The sequence below is a fragment of the Panulirus ornatus genome, chromosome 73, assembly GCF_036320965.1.
Source record: "Panulirus ornatus isolate Po-2019 chromosome 73, ASM3632096v1, whole genome shotgun sequence".
In the NCBI taxonomy this organism is placed as follows: domain Eukaryota; kingdom Metazoa; phylum Arthropoda; class Malacostraca; order Decapoda; family Palinuridae; genus Panulirus; species Panulirus ornatus.
In genome coordinates this window covers 3,379,557-3,398,934 of record NC_092296.1, presented here as the reverse complement: position 1 = coordinate 3,398,934, position 19,378 = coordinate 3,379,557, and the positions used below count along the sequence as shown (strand labels likewise).

Genomic DNA, 19,378 nt, shown 5'->3' with positions numbered 1-19,378 from the left:
AAACCTGTAATGAAGATCTATTTGTCTTTGACTTAATGGCTGTCAGTATTTACGGCCATTGAACTGGAATCTCAACCATAGTGTCACATACAGAGACTAAAAGTTTGCCGTTTGGTTAGGGCATGTGTATGAGTCATGGAGTGAGGAGGGTTGGCGGTGTCGGTTGGGAGGCTGCTGCTGCGTCCCCTCCCTCCGATGCCAGACAGACGCTGATGTTTTTTTTCCTCAAAAACTTGTGCTTTGTTTCACAAGGTTCATCTCGGATACAGAGTGTTATCACATGTAGTACACACTATGTGCGTGTGTTGGGTGCAAGTTTCATTTGTTAGTGTGGTAGTCCAATATGATGTTTTGCTGTACATGTAGTAGGAGTTAAAAAGCTAGGGCGCTGGTACGTTCACAGTGTTATTGTAACCTGGACAGTGATCTGCTTAGGGAGCAAATGTTATCTTTACCTGCATAAAACACAAATCGTGATTCCTATCCAGTGAAGTAATATATACGGTAATATACCAAGGTAATATTATACAGTAACAAGGTAATATACACGGTAATATATCAAGGAAATGATGCTGTGTGTAATTAATGTAAAGGAACCAGGACGTCAGTGAAGTGTCACATTTTGGCATACGTATTTTTTGTGGGTGGATATTGCTTTCTCAGCTTTTTTTTTTTTTTTTTTTTAGCCAATTGGTGCAACAATCCTTGGGCGTAATGGGATTGCAAGTTGCAGAATAGCTTTCAGTTGTGTCTTTCCGGCTTTTATCCACCGGGCACCCACTTCGCCGAGATCACACACCATGATGGCAGAGGTCGCCTCCCGAGGTCGTATCCCCTAGACTTATCCTGCACCTGTTTGTTGCTCGAGGTTTAGACGGGCGGACGGAAATCGTATGTCCTTGCTCCATATCCGGGAAGTATCTTCCGCCCACACTCAATGTATACCTAAGCATCACCTCTTTACCCACTCCCAGGCACTTAAGCTCTCGTATGCGTCGTTGGTGGACAGGGTGCCACAAGGACTCGCGGGAATTGTAATTAAGGCCGTGGCTTGCTTTTATTTCCCGCTGTGTTCTGTGGTATTACCATGACATTTCGCTAAATACTCGGCAAGCTCCTCCGTCGTCTCGTGATTACCGTGTGGCCGTTGGTGGCTCAAGGGTGGGCCGTTTTGATAACTTTCTCTCCACCTCGAGGCTTTGGAATTCTCTATCCTCTCCCGTCTTTCCCTGTAACTGTGACCTGGCTCATTTTAAAAGACACGTTTATCACTTCCTGTGAAATTAGTAAATACTCTTTCCTGTATCTTCTTTTTCCGTCATTAAGCTCTCTTTATATTTCAAGTAAGGCCCGGCCTCTGTGGCCTTTTGTATGTGACAGGAGCTTCCACCGTAAAAAAGAAAATAGGTTATGTAGAATGAAAACAATTTCTTTTTAGCTTGTTATTCACATCCTTGTGTATTGTTAGATGTATGTAGAACGAGACAAATTTATTATATAAATACTGACGTTAGAGGAGTGCAGTAACTTGTACTTTCTGTATTCCTTTAATTATAAAGTGTTTAGGGATTTCGAACAGAGGTTTAACTAAAGGTTTATTTTACATATTGAATATTAGTACATGGCTCTGGTCACTGATTATGTTGCAATTCCTGAGGTCTATTTAGTGTATGATGCGTAAGTCCTGCTCCCATAGAGTTGTCACATTACTAGATAGTTACTAATAATAACAGGTGTGTTAGAAGCGAACGGATATTCGTTACGAGTTTAGTTTGTGGAGGCGGCGATGAATGGTTGTGGGTTGGCATTGCCAGGAACTCTGACGTCAGTCCGTGTGTTGCGAGTGTCCCTCTTAATGGCTGAGGTTATGATGCTTGAATAATCTTGATTGGCCTCCAGCCTACATATTAAACCATATATATATATATATATATATATATATATATATATATATATATATATATATATATATATAATGCAAGTGTCTGGTTATCTACAAGTGTGTGGACCTAGGTTAGCTCATAGCAGCTGCAAGTGACTAACCATTGCGGAGAGAGAGAGGGTTCCATGTTTTGTTTGAGCGGGTTTCTTAGTGTACCGACAGCTGCTTTTAAGAGCCATCTGAACTGGGGCAACACTGGGGTCCCATGGACGTCTAATAACGGTCTATACAGCACCTCATTTTGATTGTATGAAGTGGTTTAGATTGTCAAGTTGTGGAGTAGTAATGTTTGCCATTGTTTACGTAAGGGTACCCCTAGTGGGTCGTCTCGGGAGCACTTGGCAGTGGTTGCCTGCTCATGTTTTTGCTCACAGAAATAGCGACAAAGAGACCTGCATGGCAGCAGGGGTCACAGTGCCTCCTGCTGGCCAACACATGACACTGCAGACGTACCAACGGTGGCACTCGCACTTACGTTATGGCACATCAAGTGCAGGTGTGTGTGTGTGTGTATATATATATATATTTCCAGGGACAGTTAAAATACTGCCCACTCAGATGCTTATCTAAGGGACGGGAGCTGTGGGTTTGGAAATCTGTCCCACTTGCATGATTACTTTCCAAAAGAATCAGAGGAAGGAGCCAAGTGAGGATACTTTCTGTATGGCCCACTTGTAGGTTCTGGATGGTAACGCGGGTAATTGCGTAGTGGTAAGGGATATCAAGTGTGTGTACCCTATGGAAGTAGTTGACCACTCAGGGTCACGTGAGGGTGCAGGTTGGATTCTCTCGAGGCGAGTGAAGGTGAGTTTTCTGTGGGGATGCAGACAAACTTACTCAATGGAAAGAGAATATTTGCTACCATGATGGACAGCATCGTCTCCGTCCGCACAAGTCACACTTTTCTCTGGGTATGATGTCATTATGGATTGAATTAGTATTATTATTGATGTTAGCTCTTAGCTTTGTTTCCTTGACTTAGTTTCCCATTTGCTCATTGCATTCAGTCATTTGAAATGGAAACCTGTTTACTGCGAATCCTGTCTTCGTGTACTGGCTATTAAGGTTTGTTTCTGTTTACAGCGGGAGTCCAGCACAGGTTCAAGATGCCAACAGCCTTGATTCGTCGGGCAGCAGCTCCATCCCCTGTGAGTACAGTACCTCCTCCACCTCTCCTGGGTACTCCAAAGGTTTGTTGACGCCACACTGAAGGTTTGATATGGGACTCTACACCTCAGGTGCGAGCGTGTATGATGCATGAGCTTCTTTCATGGCCATAATTCATTCATACCCTTTGTATCTCGCTTATCTGTAATATGTATTTTCTTATCATTAGTTTTGTGGATATGCTAGTTTTTAGAATATCATTATCATGTTAGGTGAATCTGATACACAAGGGTGAGGGAATGAGTTGTCTTTGTCTTCCTCTTGTAAATATATGTGTAAGGACAGTGAAAGAAGCAATAAATAGTCATTAGTACATTTTTAGTAGAATACGCAACATGTTTCCTTTGTGCCATACTGGTAGATATTATTTAGTATATATTCGTAAGTATTCTTGAAATGGTAACAGATTAAGCCTTTATATTTCCTTCTATCTTTCAGTCTGTTTGGGCCTACGGTCGCCAGGGAAAGTTTCACCCTTGCGAGGGCGGACCATGAAGGAATATGAGGAGCAGCTGGGCAATCTTAAGAAGGAAAACTTCTCGCTGAAGCTGCGCATCTACTTCCTTGAGGAGCGGATGGGTCAGAAGTACGACAAGGAGGATAAGGAAGAACTGTACAAGACCAACATAGAACTTAAGGTCAGTATTGGGGAAAACTAGTGTTTTAGTAGTTCTTAAAAAATATTATTTTATTAAAAGTATTTGTAAAGCACCATAATTCATAAGAAAATGCCCGTGGTCAAGGGAATGCTTGACCCCATACTGTAGCAGCCGTTATTAGTCCAGAATTAAAATGGTCTGACAGCTTTCCCTTAAGATTTTGGATGAGAAACGTTATTAAAAAAAGATCTTTGTTGAAAAAGCATAACTTTCATTTTTCCACTAAGTACTCAGTCACTCAGTTTAATTTCCATATTTGCAAAATATAATGCTGAAAATCAATTTGGCCCCTTCATTTTGCAATTTACTTTGCTTTTCTTGCTAATCATAAATGTACTAAAATTTAAGGGACATATCTGATTTGATATGTGGAGAGTTGTTAAGGCAATATAAACCTTTATATTACTATGTCATAAGAGGAGTATGTTGTGGATTTCACAGGTGGAGACAGAGGCATTGAAACAAGAGTTATATGACAAGCAAGAGCTGGTGCGGCAGGCATCCACGGCGCTGTCAGGGTTGGAGCAGCAGTTCCAGGAGCAAGTGGCACAAATCAAAGATACACATGAACAGGAAAAGGAGAAACTGCAAGACCAAGTTCAGCATTTGCAAAAGGTTAGTGGCAAACAATTGACAGATCCTTTTAATGAAACCTGAAAGTTGAATTAGTACACAAGAAATAAGTTTGTAAAGAAGTTATAATCCTGCGAGACAGAATTAGGACAGATGCCATTACTTGGTCAAGCTCCCTTTGCCACCTTCAGCCCATTCATAGCCCAGACAATAAGAGGGTGATCCATGCCCTTACAGTGAGATGTATATAATACATACTATATAGCCATAGTTGCTATGTCCCAGTAAATTGAGAAAGTTGTGATAGTGTTAAAGTTAATTGTTACATTTGGAAGGCATGTACTCATAATGTTCAGTATACAGATATTTTTTGCTTGAGATACCCAACCATAAAGTGGCATTAGTCAGCTATATTGATTCTTTATAAAATTCTATAGTTATATGAATGATTTACAGGAACTTGATGACCATGCTAACCGTGTTCGGGAAGAAAAGGGCAGACTCGGTGAGTTAACCCAGCTGTGTGGCTTGGCATTCAGCACAGGAGCAGAAGATGAAGACACTGAAATTGTCCATCCCTCCAAGAATAATTTAAGTCTGCCGCTGAACCTTCCAGGGTATAATGAGAGTTATGCCACTCCATCACCTGTGCAAGGTAGTTAAAATGTTTTTTCTTAGTTTTTTCCAGTAATAATCATTTTAAGAATAAGAGTATAATATTGGGTACCAGTGATGTGAATTACACACCTGGAAGTTGTAAAACATGTGGCATTTCTCTGGGATAATTTGACATGGAAAAGTTGTCACAGTCATTAATGATTGATTTATAGATGTTCATATTGTACATAGTCAACAAGTCCCATTTTACACAGGAATATTCAGCATGCCAGCCATAATCGCAGAATCAGCTGTCCTTGAGAAGTCACAGCCTCAGTTGACTCCAGCCACCTTCACCTACACTAAAGCTGATGCTGAAGAACCAGAGTCAGCACAGCAGATTGTGGCAAACCTTGAAGCACAGGTAGCTGAATTAGAGAAACGTGTGACTGAGCTAGAGGGAGAACTGGCTGCCAAAGAAGAAACTACATGTATATTAGAGGGAGATCTAGCCAACTTGAGAAAGGAGGTAATTTCTAGTTAAGGTGCTTTACATGGTAATTATATTGTGTTCATTACATTTAACTGCATTGCTATTACAATACCCCTCAACAAACCCAAATGCTTGCATGGGAAATTAAAATTTGTGATCAGCATGGCCATGAATAGTGGTGACAATGACTATGTTAGCTAAAATACCACAGTATGGTGTGTTCCATGAGTTGATTAACGAAACTGTGAACCTTATCTCAGGTTTTGTAACATTCATTGTGTAGTTCAAACCAGACATACCAACCCTCCCACAACATCAGGAGCTGTTCAAATCATTATGGAAGGCATTGACTGTTGTGCAGTCTCTTAATAAATGAATAAGTAAAAATGATTGAAAATACAATGACAACAGAGCACAGCATATAAAGTTATTGGTGCTCCATATTGACAAGAACCACTGTGATTTGTTTGTAATGTGATTACAATTATGACCTATGAACAGTATTATAAACTGCATGCTAATGTTCTTGCTGAAACATGTTTTCAAGATATTATCCATGTGTAAAGTTACCAATAACGAGAAAATAAAGATCCTCGGTTCCCTCATTAAAATCCAGTATGTCTTCTACTTCTGTCTTTCTCCAGAGCTACAATACATTTTCTTGTTTTCAGTTGGAAGATAAAGTAGAGAAGATAGCAGACTTAGAAGTGGAAGTAACAGAAAAGGACATGAAAATTGATGATGTGATGCAGGAGTTGGAAACACGGCATATGGAAATCCAAGCTAAGGATGACCAGATTCAGAGCCTGCATCATGACTTAAACAGGGTAAGCTGAGTGGTGACTGTTATTGTTCTGCATCAGTTATTTAGTGACAAGTACTTTTCAGAATTTTTTTAATGTCACGAAATAAAGTCTTATTGTAAGAGAAGTTAATCAAACACAGCCCTTTAATTCAGTCATGTTAAAATAAAGTACCTTAACTCCAGTATTTGCTATTGTAATTGATATACGATTTGGCATCATCTACCCATGAAAGCATTACCATGGATAGAGCAAGGTACTCGCTCCTTCTGACTTTTTCCTCATTTACATTATATTAACTATCATTGATGAACTGTTGCATATTTCCAAAATTCCAAAGTCTGTCAAATGTGGCAATTTTACCATTTCTCAGGCTTTTACTGTTTTCCTTCTATGTATCTTTGTCATTTAATTCATACATACACAGAGGAAACTCATTTCTTACACAAAATTTGTTGACAAAGTGGAGGTAGGTAGTGTCCACTTCTAGTTCAAACAAACAAGTGCGAATTCCTTTGTTTATATTTAAAGTTTACTGTTGTGACTGACACATGAAGATGTTGAAATGATCTACAACTAATATGTTTTGAGAAGATTCTGCACATGCCACCCTGTCATGCAGGTGGGAGAAGGCATGCATGATATAGATGATACAGCATTGTTAATGATGAATGTGTCCTTATCTCTCCCCAAAGGTTGAACCAGAAATAGAGGTCAAGGTTCAAGAGATTGTAGAACGTGATCGAATCATTGAAGAGAAAATAGAACAGATAGAACAACAAAATAAAATTCTGGTGGAAATCCAAATTACTTTAGATGAAAAACAGAAGCAAATAGCTGATATGGAACAGAAGATTACGGAGTCAAATGAGAAAATAAAAAAGCTGACAGAGGATCTGGATAAATCCTGTAAAGTTATTCAGGTTAGTATGATAAATACAGATGTGACTTTGTATGTTCCTGGTGCTATTTCACTATTATGGGAAATGGCCAACACATTTTTTGAAATTTAATTTTGGGGAGGAGGGGATAAAAAATTTGTACTCTGTTGTACCTGAAAATGCTCAAAAAATTTGGTTGGCCCACCTCAGTACATAAAATGTTTTGAATAAGAAAGACTCGTCTCTGTACTTAAATAGTAACCAGTCTTGAAGATACAGTTTTACTGAAGTGAAACCTTTCAGTACAGTTTGCTTGTTTCATTCTTGGCATGGGATGGCTTACTAAGAGAAATGAAATTTCATGAGCAGCCCAACGATCAGATAATCAGTGCTTGATCAACTCTGGCTGCCAGAGTTCTCCAACTAGGAGCAGTTATTTGGAGAATGAGATGGTCACTTTGTTTTGATAATTGGGTTTACGTTGAATGGATGTCGAACTTTCAATTCCAGTATGTGCGGGCATATTTCCAGTTTGATTTTAAGTAAAGGTATTAATTCCAAATAGTTGGATTTGATATTTAATGTAATTCCTGTTTTCATGTTTATTTACATTTTTCCCCCCTTTATAGACATTTGCAGAAGAAGTTCAGGCTCGAGATAAGGAAATTCTAACCTTAAAGAAAGAATTAAAACGCAAGGAGAAGAAGATTCGTGACCTTGTGGCAGAATTGAAGGAGGCCTTAGACATGCTTAACAAGGCAAAATGGGAAGCTGAGACAAGTGGTGGTGAGGACGGAGTCAAGGAAATGGCAGAGGAGGAAAACGAGGTAAGAAGCCTCAGATGTGCTGAGAACTTGCCACATGTTAGCATAGAGGCTCATACCTGGAAGGAAGAAGCCTGCCAGAGTGGCCAGCCAGCATGGGAAGCTGCTTTGCATGATAAGATAGGGAGTCCTACCTTCAGTGCAACACACTTTTTCCAGAATATTGACAATGGTTCTTATTATGTAGCTCCTCAAGCAGAACATTCTCTTACAACTTTAACTTCTGCCCAAAATTGTGATCAGCAGCAGTTTTTACAGTCCCCTGCCACTTTACATGAGAATCTCAGATATCAGTTTATGAATACCATGTATGATCTGTCGTGACTCTGGTATGTATCACCTTCCCGAGTTTTTTTCATTCCAAAGTCACTGAAATTTAGAAAAATATACTTAAATTGACAGTTTTTCTTCTTGTAACCACCTTTTGGTACCTGTAGTATTCTTTGATTTGACTAGTTTGAAATTTCATAATATCAGGTAGCACACATTTTTTTTTTTTTTTTGCATAGAATAAAGATTGTTTTACATTTGCTGATTTTTTTTGTTTTAAGAACCTAGCATGAATAACAGTACTCCTGAAATACTTGGGAGGGATATAATGGTCCCGTCACCAGCTTGCCTGAAATGATCTGCAGATATTGAAATTATGTTGAGTATACCACTGGTTTGCATGGAGTTTGAGGTAAGCAGATTCCATCACACTTTGCTGCTGTGGAATTATCACTGTGGAACACTATTTGGTGATTTGTACTGTATGGTAGCACTAATAGACCTTCTTTTTTACAGAGACTGTGGGCAGAACTAGAGTCACGCAAAAATGAGGTATTGGCACTCCGTGCAGAACACAAACACTCTTTGTCTGAGGCTGAGGAACGTGTGTCTCAACTGCAGAAACAACTAGAAGAAAAACTGAAAGCCCTTGAAAGTATGCAAGACAAGCACAACAAAGACACTGAGGAACGAGAGACCCGTCTTCGTGACCAGGCCCAACAAGTTGCACGGCTTGAGGGGGAACTTCAGGCACTCCGTGGTGACATGTCAAGCAGAGAGGGTCAACTCCGTACTAATCAGGGACTGGTTAAAGGGCTGGAAGAGGAACTTGCTGGAACAAAAAATCAGCTGAGGGAGAAAAGGTCAGAATTAGAAACACTTCAGGAAGAACTCAAGAAGAAAAATGCTGATATGCAGGATTTAGTGAATCATGAATTGTGGGAAAGAAACAAGGAAGTAGAGCGTCTTCAGGAAAAACTTGGTGCCTTAACATCAGATCATCGCCATCAAATGGAATGCTTGAAAAATGAAATGGAGATCAAGAACAGTGAATTACAGAAACTGAGGGCCAGAATAAACTCAGGAAACAATGGAACCAGTGATGGTAATCAAGTAACAATGAGCCCCAACATCAATACTTATCAGACAACAATAAATTCCAATACAACAAATGAGCAAAAGGATACACCCCATCTCAGAGTAGTCACATGCAATGGAGGTGCTGAAGTGGTTACTGTAAACCGTCCATTACAACTGACAGTCAATGATGATAGCTCAGCATCAATACAAGTGCTGTACCAAGAAATGTGTAAAATAAGAAGTGAGGCACAGGCTCTGCGTTTAGAAAGAAGTGTATTAGATGACAAGCTTTCGAACATTCAAAGAGTGTATGATCAAGTTTGCCAGACAGCTAATGTATCCAATGCTAATGAGTATGAACAAATGGATTTAGTGAAAAGGCAACTTGAGGAGAGCAAGGAAGAAAATCTACTAAAAGAACGTAAGCATGGAGAGATTGTCAGTGATTTTCAGTCTCAGATACAAGTACTGCGAACTGAACTTCAAAATGCAAAAAAGAAGATCAATCAGCAGCTGACAGAGGTCAGTGTGCGCAAATATCAGGAAGCTCTGAAAAGACACAAGCAAGAAATTGCTTCGTTGAGAAAGAGATTAGCAGACTCACATAATGCTTGTGATCTTCTTAGAACTCGATTAGAAGAGCTAGCAGACTTCTTAGAACGTATTTTGGAAATGGAGGAGAAAGGCCTCATCAATTTAAGTCAGTTGTCACCAAAGCAACTGGCCTCATTACACAAGACACTTAATGAATCTCGTGCACTTTCTCGCTCACTCTCTCAATCTCTCATGATTGGAGTGGACATTACTGATCTGTGTGATGACACACATCTTTCAAGCTCAGTAAGTTCAGTTTCTTCATGGAGCCTACAGAAAGAAGACAGTCTTTCTGAAACACATGATTATGTGGGAGATAGTAGTCATGAAGCCATAGCTAGTCTTCCTGATGAAACATTGTTACAGCCTGATGATTCCCATGATCCAGCAGTTCAAGCACTTGCCACACAGTTGAACACTCAGATAGACCAGAAGGCTCGAGAGATTGATGCAATTGCTGAGAATGTATCAGTACTTACTGAACAGTTAGCACAGCGAACACAGCAAGTAGAGCAACAAGCAGGAGTTATTGGTGAGCTACGGGGGCAGGTAGGTCGTCTTCAAGATGAAGTACGACATAGAGATCTTCAACTAGCATCTCATGCTGACCAGGATCAAGACACTGGTCAGCCTCAGGTAGAAAGTTCCTGGCTTAGTAATGGAAATCCTCTAACAGCATCATCCCAAAGTACTGTTCTTGCAGTTTCCCCACAGACTACTGAAACCACTCATGATTCAAGCAGTCAAGAGAATCTTCACAGGCCCCCAAGTAATTGTTCATACACATTGCCTCCACCTCCTCTTCATCTTCTACAGGATAGTGAATGCGAGATGACTCCAGATATAAGAGAGCTGGAGATAAGTCATGCATCAGATCGCAGCAATTTAAGTGCTGTCAAAAGTGCATATTCCACAGATGCAGCCATAAAAGCATACAGTGGGCATCTGGGTTACTTCCAGCAGCATGTAACACCTGGTGAACAGAATCGTATGGAGGGACAGAAACTTCGAGTAGAAAGTGTAAAAGGAGCTGGTACTTGTGTGATACCTGAACAACCCTGGGCTCCAGTTTCACCTTCTGAGAGTGAGGCATGGAGTGAACCTGATAGAAATGTGTCTTTAGCAAGGATTGGACTTGATGCCTGCACCCTAGTGGGTGCACCAGATAGAGCTTTGTCACGCTCACGTCAGCAAAGAGCAACTGCAGCCATTACTTCAGAGTCTGATGGTGAGGGTGCACATGAAGATACTGCTACTTGTACTGCCAATACTGCACCTGCATCAGGGAAAGCCTCTAAACGAAGGTCTGATATTGCAGAACTTAGACGGATATCCACAAAACTGCGTGCTGTAGAGCAGCTGAATGAAACCCTCCGTGCAGAACTAAACATTTACCAGACACTTAGTCAACAAATGGCTCATCAACAGCATGACCAGCAAGAAAGGCCAAAAACTAGTGATAAGAGTGTTGAAACACACAAAGGTGAGACAGCAGATGCCTCTGTAGGGGCTGAAGAAGAACCTAACCTGCCATCCCCTCCACCAGTGTTTGCAATTCCTACACCCCTCTTAGAAGAGATTCGTGCACTTCGCCTTAAGCTAGAGGAGGCCATTGCTAATAATGACCACCTTCGGGATCAACTGGAAGCTGCATTAACAGCTCATCCACATGATGAAGCACGCTTTCATTACCTCACTTCTGCTCTACAGGTAAGTTATACTCCTGATATTTCTATATGTAGCTACTATCTTTTTACTGATTATTATCCATTACTGCAGTGTTCAAATGACCGTTGGTTGGAATACTGTACTGTACTGGGTAAGGAAATAAAAACATTAATCAGAAAATGCTAATACACCTGTGGAATGTTTATGAATTTTTTTTACAAAAAGATGTTATCGAATGAATTTTGAAAGTTTTTATGGCAGCATGTTAAAGTGGTTGGTATGCTCTGATGGCTGAACAATGGTTATGATTGTTTCACTGTATAGAAGTAAAAGGAGTATAAGTAATTGCAAGTTTTTGTATAGTTGCTACAGTCTGTGGTATGATTACCAAGGAATATGTTAAGAGGGGTTAGTGAGTCCCTTTTAAGGGAGGAGGAAGGTAGATTTAGGAAGAGATGTGCAGGTAGTAGTTGATAGGCAGCCAATGACCAGGGAAGTATGCAACCAGTACTACCTGTTTATTGGGAGGGCTAGTGATGCCTGCATATTGAATCATTTCAGTGGTTGTGAAGTTGCACTCCTCTAACCCAGAAAACTGTTTTTTTGTCTTCCTCACCCACATATGGGCTGCTGGCATTCTGTCAACAAACATACAATCTCCTTGTGACACACAACTTTTGACAACACCTAACTCTCATAACTCATTCCCCTAAACTCTTTGATTTTCCTGCTGTGGGTGCTATGCGCTGGCCCTGCCTTTTGGCAAAGTGATAGGGGCAGTAGATAGAAGTAGGAGGGTGGAACATTAGGAAGGACCATTGGGGAGAAATAGGAACACTATGTGGGAGTATTAGGTAAAAGTAGTAGAAGCCACTGGAAGCAGTGCACATGTCACCCTCAGCCAGTGGACTGCCTAGAGTGAGGCACTAAAGGGTAAGGAGTGACACTAGAGTTCACTAATTATAGAGACTTTTGTCCTGGCCACCACCTTGAGGGAGTTCCTGGAGAGAACGGGCATCAGAGATTTTTCTTTTCATATATACTTGCCATTTACCGCATGAGTGAGGTAGCATCAAGAACATATAACAGGGCCTTGAGGGGAAAATCTTCACTTGGCTCCTTGCTCTGTTCCTTCCTGTAGAAAGTTATATAGGGAGGGAGGATTTCCTGCCATCTGCTCCCACCCTCTTAGTTGCCTTCTACGACATGCAGGGAATACATGGCCAGCATTCTTTCTCCCCTTTCCTAAAGGATATAGATAAAGAATACTACCACTTGTATGACAGTCATGATAATCTGTTTGAGTGGCTTGATATAAATATAGTAGAGCATCATGGCTGTGTAATGTCACCATAGTTCTCTGATAGTTCTGTGGTTGGCTTTCTATACGAAATATGGAATGTGGAGTGACAGTAGAGTACTGAATCATGATGATTACTGTACCACAGTTTGTTTGTATTATGCTGTTCTGTTAACTGATATGGGAAAAATGTTTGTAAGTAGCTTTGATGACGTGTAAAGGAGGAAGATGTTGAAATCTCAATAAGTTCAAGTAAAAGCACAATTCAGTGACAGTGCAATATCATTTTCAAAGGAGATTTAGATGTTGGTAAGGAAACTAGGTAGTAAGGCATCAGGATCAGTAAAAACGGTAGTAGGAATGTTAAATTTGAGAGGAGTCATGCATGGAAAAAGAATTGGAGGTACACTGAAAACTCTCATGAATGAGAATTCTTTAAGTAAAATTCATAAAAGTGTTCTATAACTGAATCCCTAAATCCACCCCATATAATTAGAAATAGAGTTCAAGATGACAGAAGCATTTTTAAGACTTAAATTGCATGATTTTTTTTACACATTCTTATAATACTAAATTGAAACAGCACTGACAATATATTATTTTCATGATAAGGGATGTAGTAGATACTCATTGAACCAGATTTACCTGTTGTTTGTCAACCCTCATGTTACTTAATTATTTGGTGTGAAGTAAAACCTACACTAAGTACATGTCTCAGTGTCTAGATGAATGAAAGAATGGATAGAAGGGTGAGATAATGAAAGGAAGAAGAAAATAGAAAAAAGCAGAACGTGGGAATATGTATCAGAGAAGTGTTTAAGCTAAGGATAGGGATGCAGTGAGTAGAATTCTTGGGTCACCCTTTTGAATAAAGGGAGACATCATAGTGTATAGGGAAAGTTTGCAATTAAAAGCAGCTGTTTTATGTTGGACCACGGAAACACAGATACTTTACATTATCCTCAGATCTATTGTCAGATCAAGTGAAACAAGTGTTGTGAGACCAAATGTTGTAATACTTTCAATATAGATGGTTACTGTTATATATTAACAATCATTCAAAAAGTTTTTCTTTTTCTCTCTAGACTGCTCAGGAAGAAATGCGTGAAGCAAGAGACCGTTTACAAGTGTCACAGGTAGCAGTTTGTGAGCAACAAGAAAAATGTAACAAGATACAGCATAAATTGCAAGAGTGTGAGGGCCTTCTAACACAGTGCCAGGTACAACTGGAAGCCTCACAGACTGAAGCATCAGGTGCAAAAGTAGACTTAGGTAATGCTCAACAGGTTATGCAGGAGAAGGATTTGCTCATTCATGAACAAAGTGAACAGTTGACAGAAAAAGAGCAGCTCTTGAAAGAAATGGAAGATAAAATTAGTCAGCTTGAGAGAGATGCTGCAAAGAACCCAAATCGTGATGAGCATGTACGGAAATTACAGACAGAACTACAGAAGCAGGAATCACGCCTCCTCCAAGTAAATAAAGAACGTCTGTCTCTTGTTGGGGAGCGTGCCCGCCTTCAGGCACAGCTTGCCTCTGCCTCCACCCAAGCCCGTCTGCTTCAAAATGACCAACAAGATGTGGAAGAAGTGGGTGAGGAGCGAACTTCTCTATTTAATCAAATTGATTCTGAACAGGTTACAGTTGCTTCCTTACAGCAGGAAAGACAGCAGTTGTTTACAGACAAGGATCAGCTTGAAAAGAAAGTACAAGTACTGCAAGAGGAAGTATCATGTTTACAAGCTAAAACTGAGCATTTGACATCTCGCCAAGCACATGCTGCTCAACAGACTCGTGCAGAAAAGAGGGATACAATTGAATTATGCAAGTCTAGTGAAAAGCATTATAAAACTAAAGAAGCTGAAGCAGATGAAGAGCATATTACACTTCTGCAACAACTTGAGGCTGAAAAGAGTATTGTTGCTACCTTACAACAGGAGCGACAGCAAATACTTACAGACAAGGAGCATCTTGAAAAGAAATTACAAGTACTACAAGAGGAAGTAGCAAGTTTACAAGCTAAAATCAAGCATTTGATATCATGCCAGGCTCATGCTACCCAACAGGTTGAAACAGAGAAGAGGGATATGGCAGAATTGCGTAATAATAATGCTCAACTGCAGTGTGAGTTGAGTGAACTGCGGTCTAAGGCTAAAAATCTTGAAGCAGAAGTGACAATCCTCAGAGAGAAGCAGACGACAGTAGATGATGCACAGCTTTGTTTAAATGAGCAAAAAACACTCTTGAAGCAGCTGACTGCCCAACTAGAATCAGAACGATGTCTTACAACAAATCTTCAGCGACAGCTTGAGGCCTTCAGGGCAAGTACATCACCTAGTACTTCCCACTATGATGATTGTAAGTATATTGAAGTATTGTGTGTGTATTTATAATCAAATAGATGGCTATAAATAGTTTACTGTTGAGCATTGGGGGAATTTAAGATGGTGATTGGAATTTCATATGTCCAGTGGAAGGGATTTCATGTGCAAGGGTGAGAATTTGAATGCAGGCAGGGGAAAGCCTTGCTGGAAAACAAAATTTATTGTGCAAGTGAAAATTTTTGAAGTGCTTAAGTAGTGTAAAAACTGTCCTAGTATTGTTGGGAGTGGAGCTGCAGATAGTTAGAATTTTACTTATTAGTTGTCGATATTTTTTCAACAGCTGTTTTACCTAATGCAAGTGATCGGGCTTCACATGAAAGTGTCACCAGTATTGAGTTCTTCCGGCCAGTGCCTGATCCAGGTCTTCTGAGGAAACATAGAGCAGCTTCTCTTAGTCCCACTTCTATAGGTAAAGAAAAAGTGCAGGAACGTCGCGCTTTAAGCAGTAGCCGCAGAAGAGAGAGTAGTAAGCGAACCAGCACTCACTGGAGTGAAGACAAAGAGAACCTTCTTATTGCTACGACCACAGTAACAACTACCACCAGCACTGGTAGTAAACGAAACCGGCGCCTCTACAATGGCAATTCAACTGAAGGAATTTTATCTCAACAAACTGCTCCACCGTTAATCTCTCATCACCCTGAAGAGGAAGGTGATGGTGGTACTACTTCTGGGGAATCACCTGACTTGGGTATTGGATCAGATTATCACTTCTCCAGTTTAGAGAGAGGGACTCGCACGCTACAATCACTTGTACATACTGCTCATGATCTCCCACCACCTCCGTTGTGCTCCGAATCTAGTGAGTTTATGTATATATTTCCAGTGAATGTTCTCTCCTCAGACCACTGCAAAAAGCCATTATTAACTATTAACTATGTTTAAAATAAAGTAAAATCCAAATAAACTCCTGCCAAAATTTGGACTGCAGTTCAGGTTCTTAGCAACATTCATTAACAATTTACATATTAAGATTTTCATTTAGTGAGAAATTCACATTTATAATAGTTGCACAATTTGTCACAAGTTCATGTTAACATCTTTTCTTGACTGCAGTACATTGTTCTTTGCCTTGCCACTAATATGTCTGTCTGAACTTGTAAAGAGCTTTCACCTACTCTGCTGGGAAAGCCTCACTTTAATACTAATTTATCTCTGTGACTAACTACAATGACACTCCTCAAGCACAAAACCTTAGTTTACACTCTTGGGTAAAACCTTAGTTTACACTTGGGTAAAACCTTAGTTTACACTCTTGGGTAAATATGTTCAAATATGACTACATTTTTGATATTTGTCTAGTGCAGTCTTTCTAAATGTTGCTTTATATTACTAAATGAAACTCCTGCCCACAGTACCTCTATGTATGTCTGACCTAAACATGCTACTAAATCACAGTTCATTCCCTTCTACATTTGTTTCTTTTATGGTAAGCTTTTAACACCCAAGGACCATTTGATTTCCCTCCCACATGGATTTTCTATTTACATTGAGATATTTATCTAGTGGTTTACACATGAAACAGCAATGAGTCAGACCTGTGTTGCTGTGTCTTGGATTATAGATAACTAAATTTATAGTCAGTTTGATTTTGCAGGTTAAGGATTGCAATTAATTTGGTCCTGGGTATTGAAAGCACGAGTTGTATTAGTTATAGTGTTTAGGTTGTAGATTATCACCACATAGATCCTGAGCTGATGGTTCTTTGTTTCACTGTATGGCTGCAGATCTCCAGCAGTTCCTGAGTGAGTACCCAATAAGTATGCCAGTCAATCTTGTAGTTACCTATCAAGGATCGATCCAGTCTGGTTTTTCGGTTTGAGGTATATTTACTTACACCTATCATACCTAACATTTCAAGGTCTTTTGAGTAATATACTCACTTTTATGTTCCTAACCTCCAAAGCTGCACCAAGATAGTTTTATTATCGTACGGACCAATTTTAATATTTTCTTTATGTTGCAGCAGGGAAAAAAGGTTTCATTTCATTCAGATATTATTGAAAAATCCCATGTAGTGAATCCCATGCAATGCTTAATTTTCAATACTAAACAATAAATTTGAAATGTTAATATGTGTTGTGTTAAAGGACTTAATTTGGGGGGGATATGTTTTGGAAACTTAGCTGCAGATGAGATACAAAGCCTGATGTCACAATCACTAATCACAGTTGTATCATATGCCTCTCTTGTTAGATGGATTATGTTCCTGGTGGTGGTGATGCAGGTGATGATCTCAATTCTTTTAATTAAAAAGAGAAGGCAATCTGGATCTCCCATTTATCTCTTGCATGTTTTAATCATGCTATTTTGTGTCATGTTATCCATGTTTAAGAACTACTGTGCCGAAGCATGTTCTGAGCTTTATAATTAGTCCTCATGTCATGCAAAAGAATGGTAACTTATACAGCCACTAATTATACATACAATCTAGCTTTCATGTATAATGTACTGAAAGCAGAGCATAACATCTCTGCTTCAGTCCATTGACTGCATGTCATTCCCTTGTACCATGTCAGTCTAACTCATTCTGTACCATGCATGACTACCCTCCTGAATGTTCAGTCCCCAATACCTAAAGGCTTCTTCATCCTTCGAACTCCTCCTTGGTCTTTCCTTCCTTTCAGCTTCCTCTACTTTTGACAATTACATCCTCTTGGTCAGTCTTGCTTTCATCCTAACCATATGTCCAAACTATATCAGCACACAGTTGTCATCGCTGTCAGTCTTGTTGTACTTACTACCACACCTCTCTTTGACACTGTCATTCCTTACACAAACAACTCGACTTACACCACACGTTGTCCTTAAGTGTTGCATTTCCATCATATACCCCTTCTTTCTTTTCTTGCTCTTAAAGGCCCAAGACTAGCATCTGTACATCAATGATATAATAACTATATCTTCAAACCCACCCATCTTTTCCCCATCAGACATGTTTCTAAACTCACTAAGGGCATAAGCCCCCTATCCCACCCTCTAACTCAAGCTTCAAGCTTACATCTGCTGCCACATGCATTGTCAGGAGCTAAACACTTCACATCCTCCAGGTTCCCCCTAGTTCATACATTCAAACCTTTCTGTCTCATCCCCTTGATGCATCAGATTAGTGTTTTTTATGTTTACTCTCAACTTTCTCCTTCCACACACACTGTAGTCTCACGCTAGAGCTGTGTTGTTTTCAAAGAGCAGCTGATTTACCCTCCCTACACAACGTAAACCCATCCCTCTTTTAAAAATCCTTGCATTCACCTACCTCATCACACTGTCTATAAACATTAAACAGTCATTATGACATCACACATCCTCCACATAGACCCACATTCACTAGGAACCACATCCCTTCCTCATTTTGTACTTGGAAATATTCTTTACTCTGGTAAAACTTTTCACTACATTCAATAGCTTTACATTTACCCCATATTATAGTAGCACCCTTCACAAGCTCTGTATATGCCGTGTTGTATATATGTTAACATTCTAATGTTTTACAGTACAGTACTTTAAACCTAAATTTTTGGGTCAACACAAGGAACTGAAGACAGAAGGGGGAACTTCATCTTTAGTGACTGTACTGAAGTCCTAATAAAGGGGCTTTTTGTGCATGTGGATGTGTGATGTGTTAAAGTTTGATGTGTGCTTGATTTTTCAACATTTTCTAACAGTTTTATTGCACTGTGCATCTGCTTGATGTACATATGAAAACTTATATATGTATATTTGTGAAATGTGCATGTCTCCATTACACACACACTACCAATTATTCATTTTGGAAATAATCAGGGACCCTATACTTTGCTCAATATTTTAGAAATTTAATTGTAAAAGATTGTCTTAGAACCTATCTATAAGGCTTAATTACATTTCACTTTACGTCATGAAGGTTAGTATACACATGCACCCCTTTTACCTGGACTGAATTTAAGACAACTTCATTTTGTCAGTAATTGGACAACTTTCGGGCAGTTCTTCAAAAGTTGGGACTAAGCATGATTAGTGACAAAAATCTGGATCTAATCCACACAATACTTGGAGAGTATTCCATGTTCATCTTCACAAATACCTTGTTTGTTCACACCATCTACCACCATCTAAATATGTTTGGCAGTACTTTCATTGGCACACAGTAGGCTTGTGATTATA

The 19,378-nt window shown here is 39.6% G+C and overlaps 1 protein-coding gene across 14 annotated transcripts in view; it reads left to right on the top strand.

The window, feature by feature from the left end:
- Positions 1-19,378, top strand: part of LOC139748322 (uncharacterized) — a 66,139-nt gene that overhangs the window by 43,748 nt on the left and 3,013 nt on the right. For 5 of the 14 annotated variants that reach the window (XM_071661353.1, XM_071661354.1, XM_071661360.1 and 2 more), the window contains exons 2-13: positions 3,026-3,090; positions 3,548-3,747; positions 4,210-4,383; positions 4,798-4,996; positions 5,214-5,467; positions 6,103-6,258; positions 6,930-7,157; positions 7,745-7,942; positions 8,726-11,593; positions 13,937-15,209; positions 15,516-16,037; positions 16,963-16,980. In XM_071661353.1, coding sequence (XP_071517454.1) covers positions 3,026-3,090; positions 3,548-3,747; positions 4,210-4,383; positions 4,798-4,996; positions 5,214-5,467; positions 6,103-6,258; positions 6,930-7,157; positions 7,745-7,942; positions 8,726-11,593; positions 13,937-15,209; positions 15,516-16,037; positions 16,963-16,980 — 6,155 coding nt within the window. Of the gene's footprint in view, positions 1-669; positions 2,854-3,025; positions 3,133-3,547; positions 3,748-4,209; positions 4,384-4,797; positions 4,997-5,213; positions 5,468-6,102; positions 6,259-6,929; positions 7,158-7,744; positions 7,943-8,725; positions 11,594-13,936; positions 15,210-15,515; positions 16,038-16,962; positions 16,981-19,378 lie in introns of those variants that run through there. The other 9 variants (XM_071661351.1, XM_071661352.1, XM_071661357.1 and 6 more) reach the window with 4 other exon arrangements.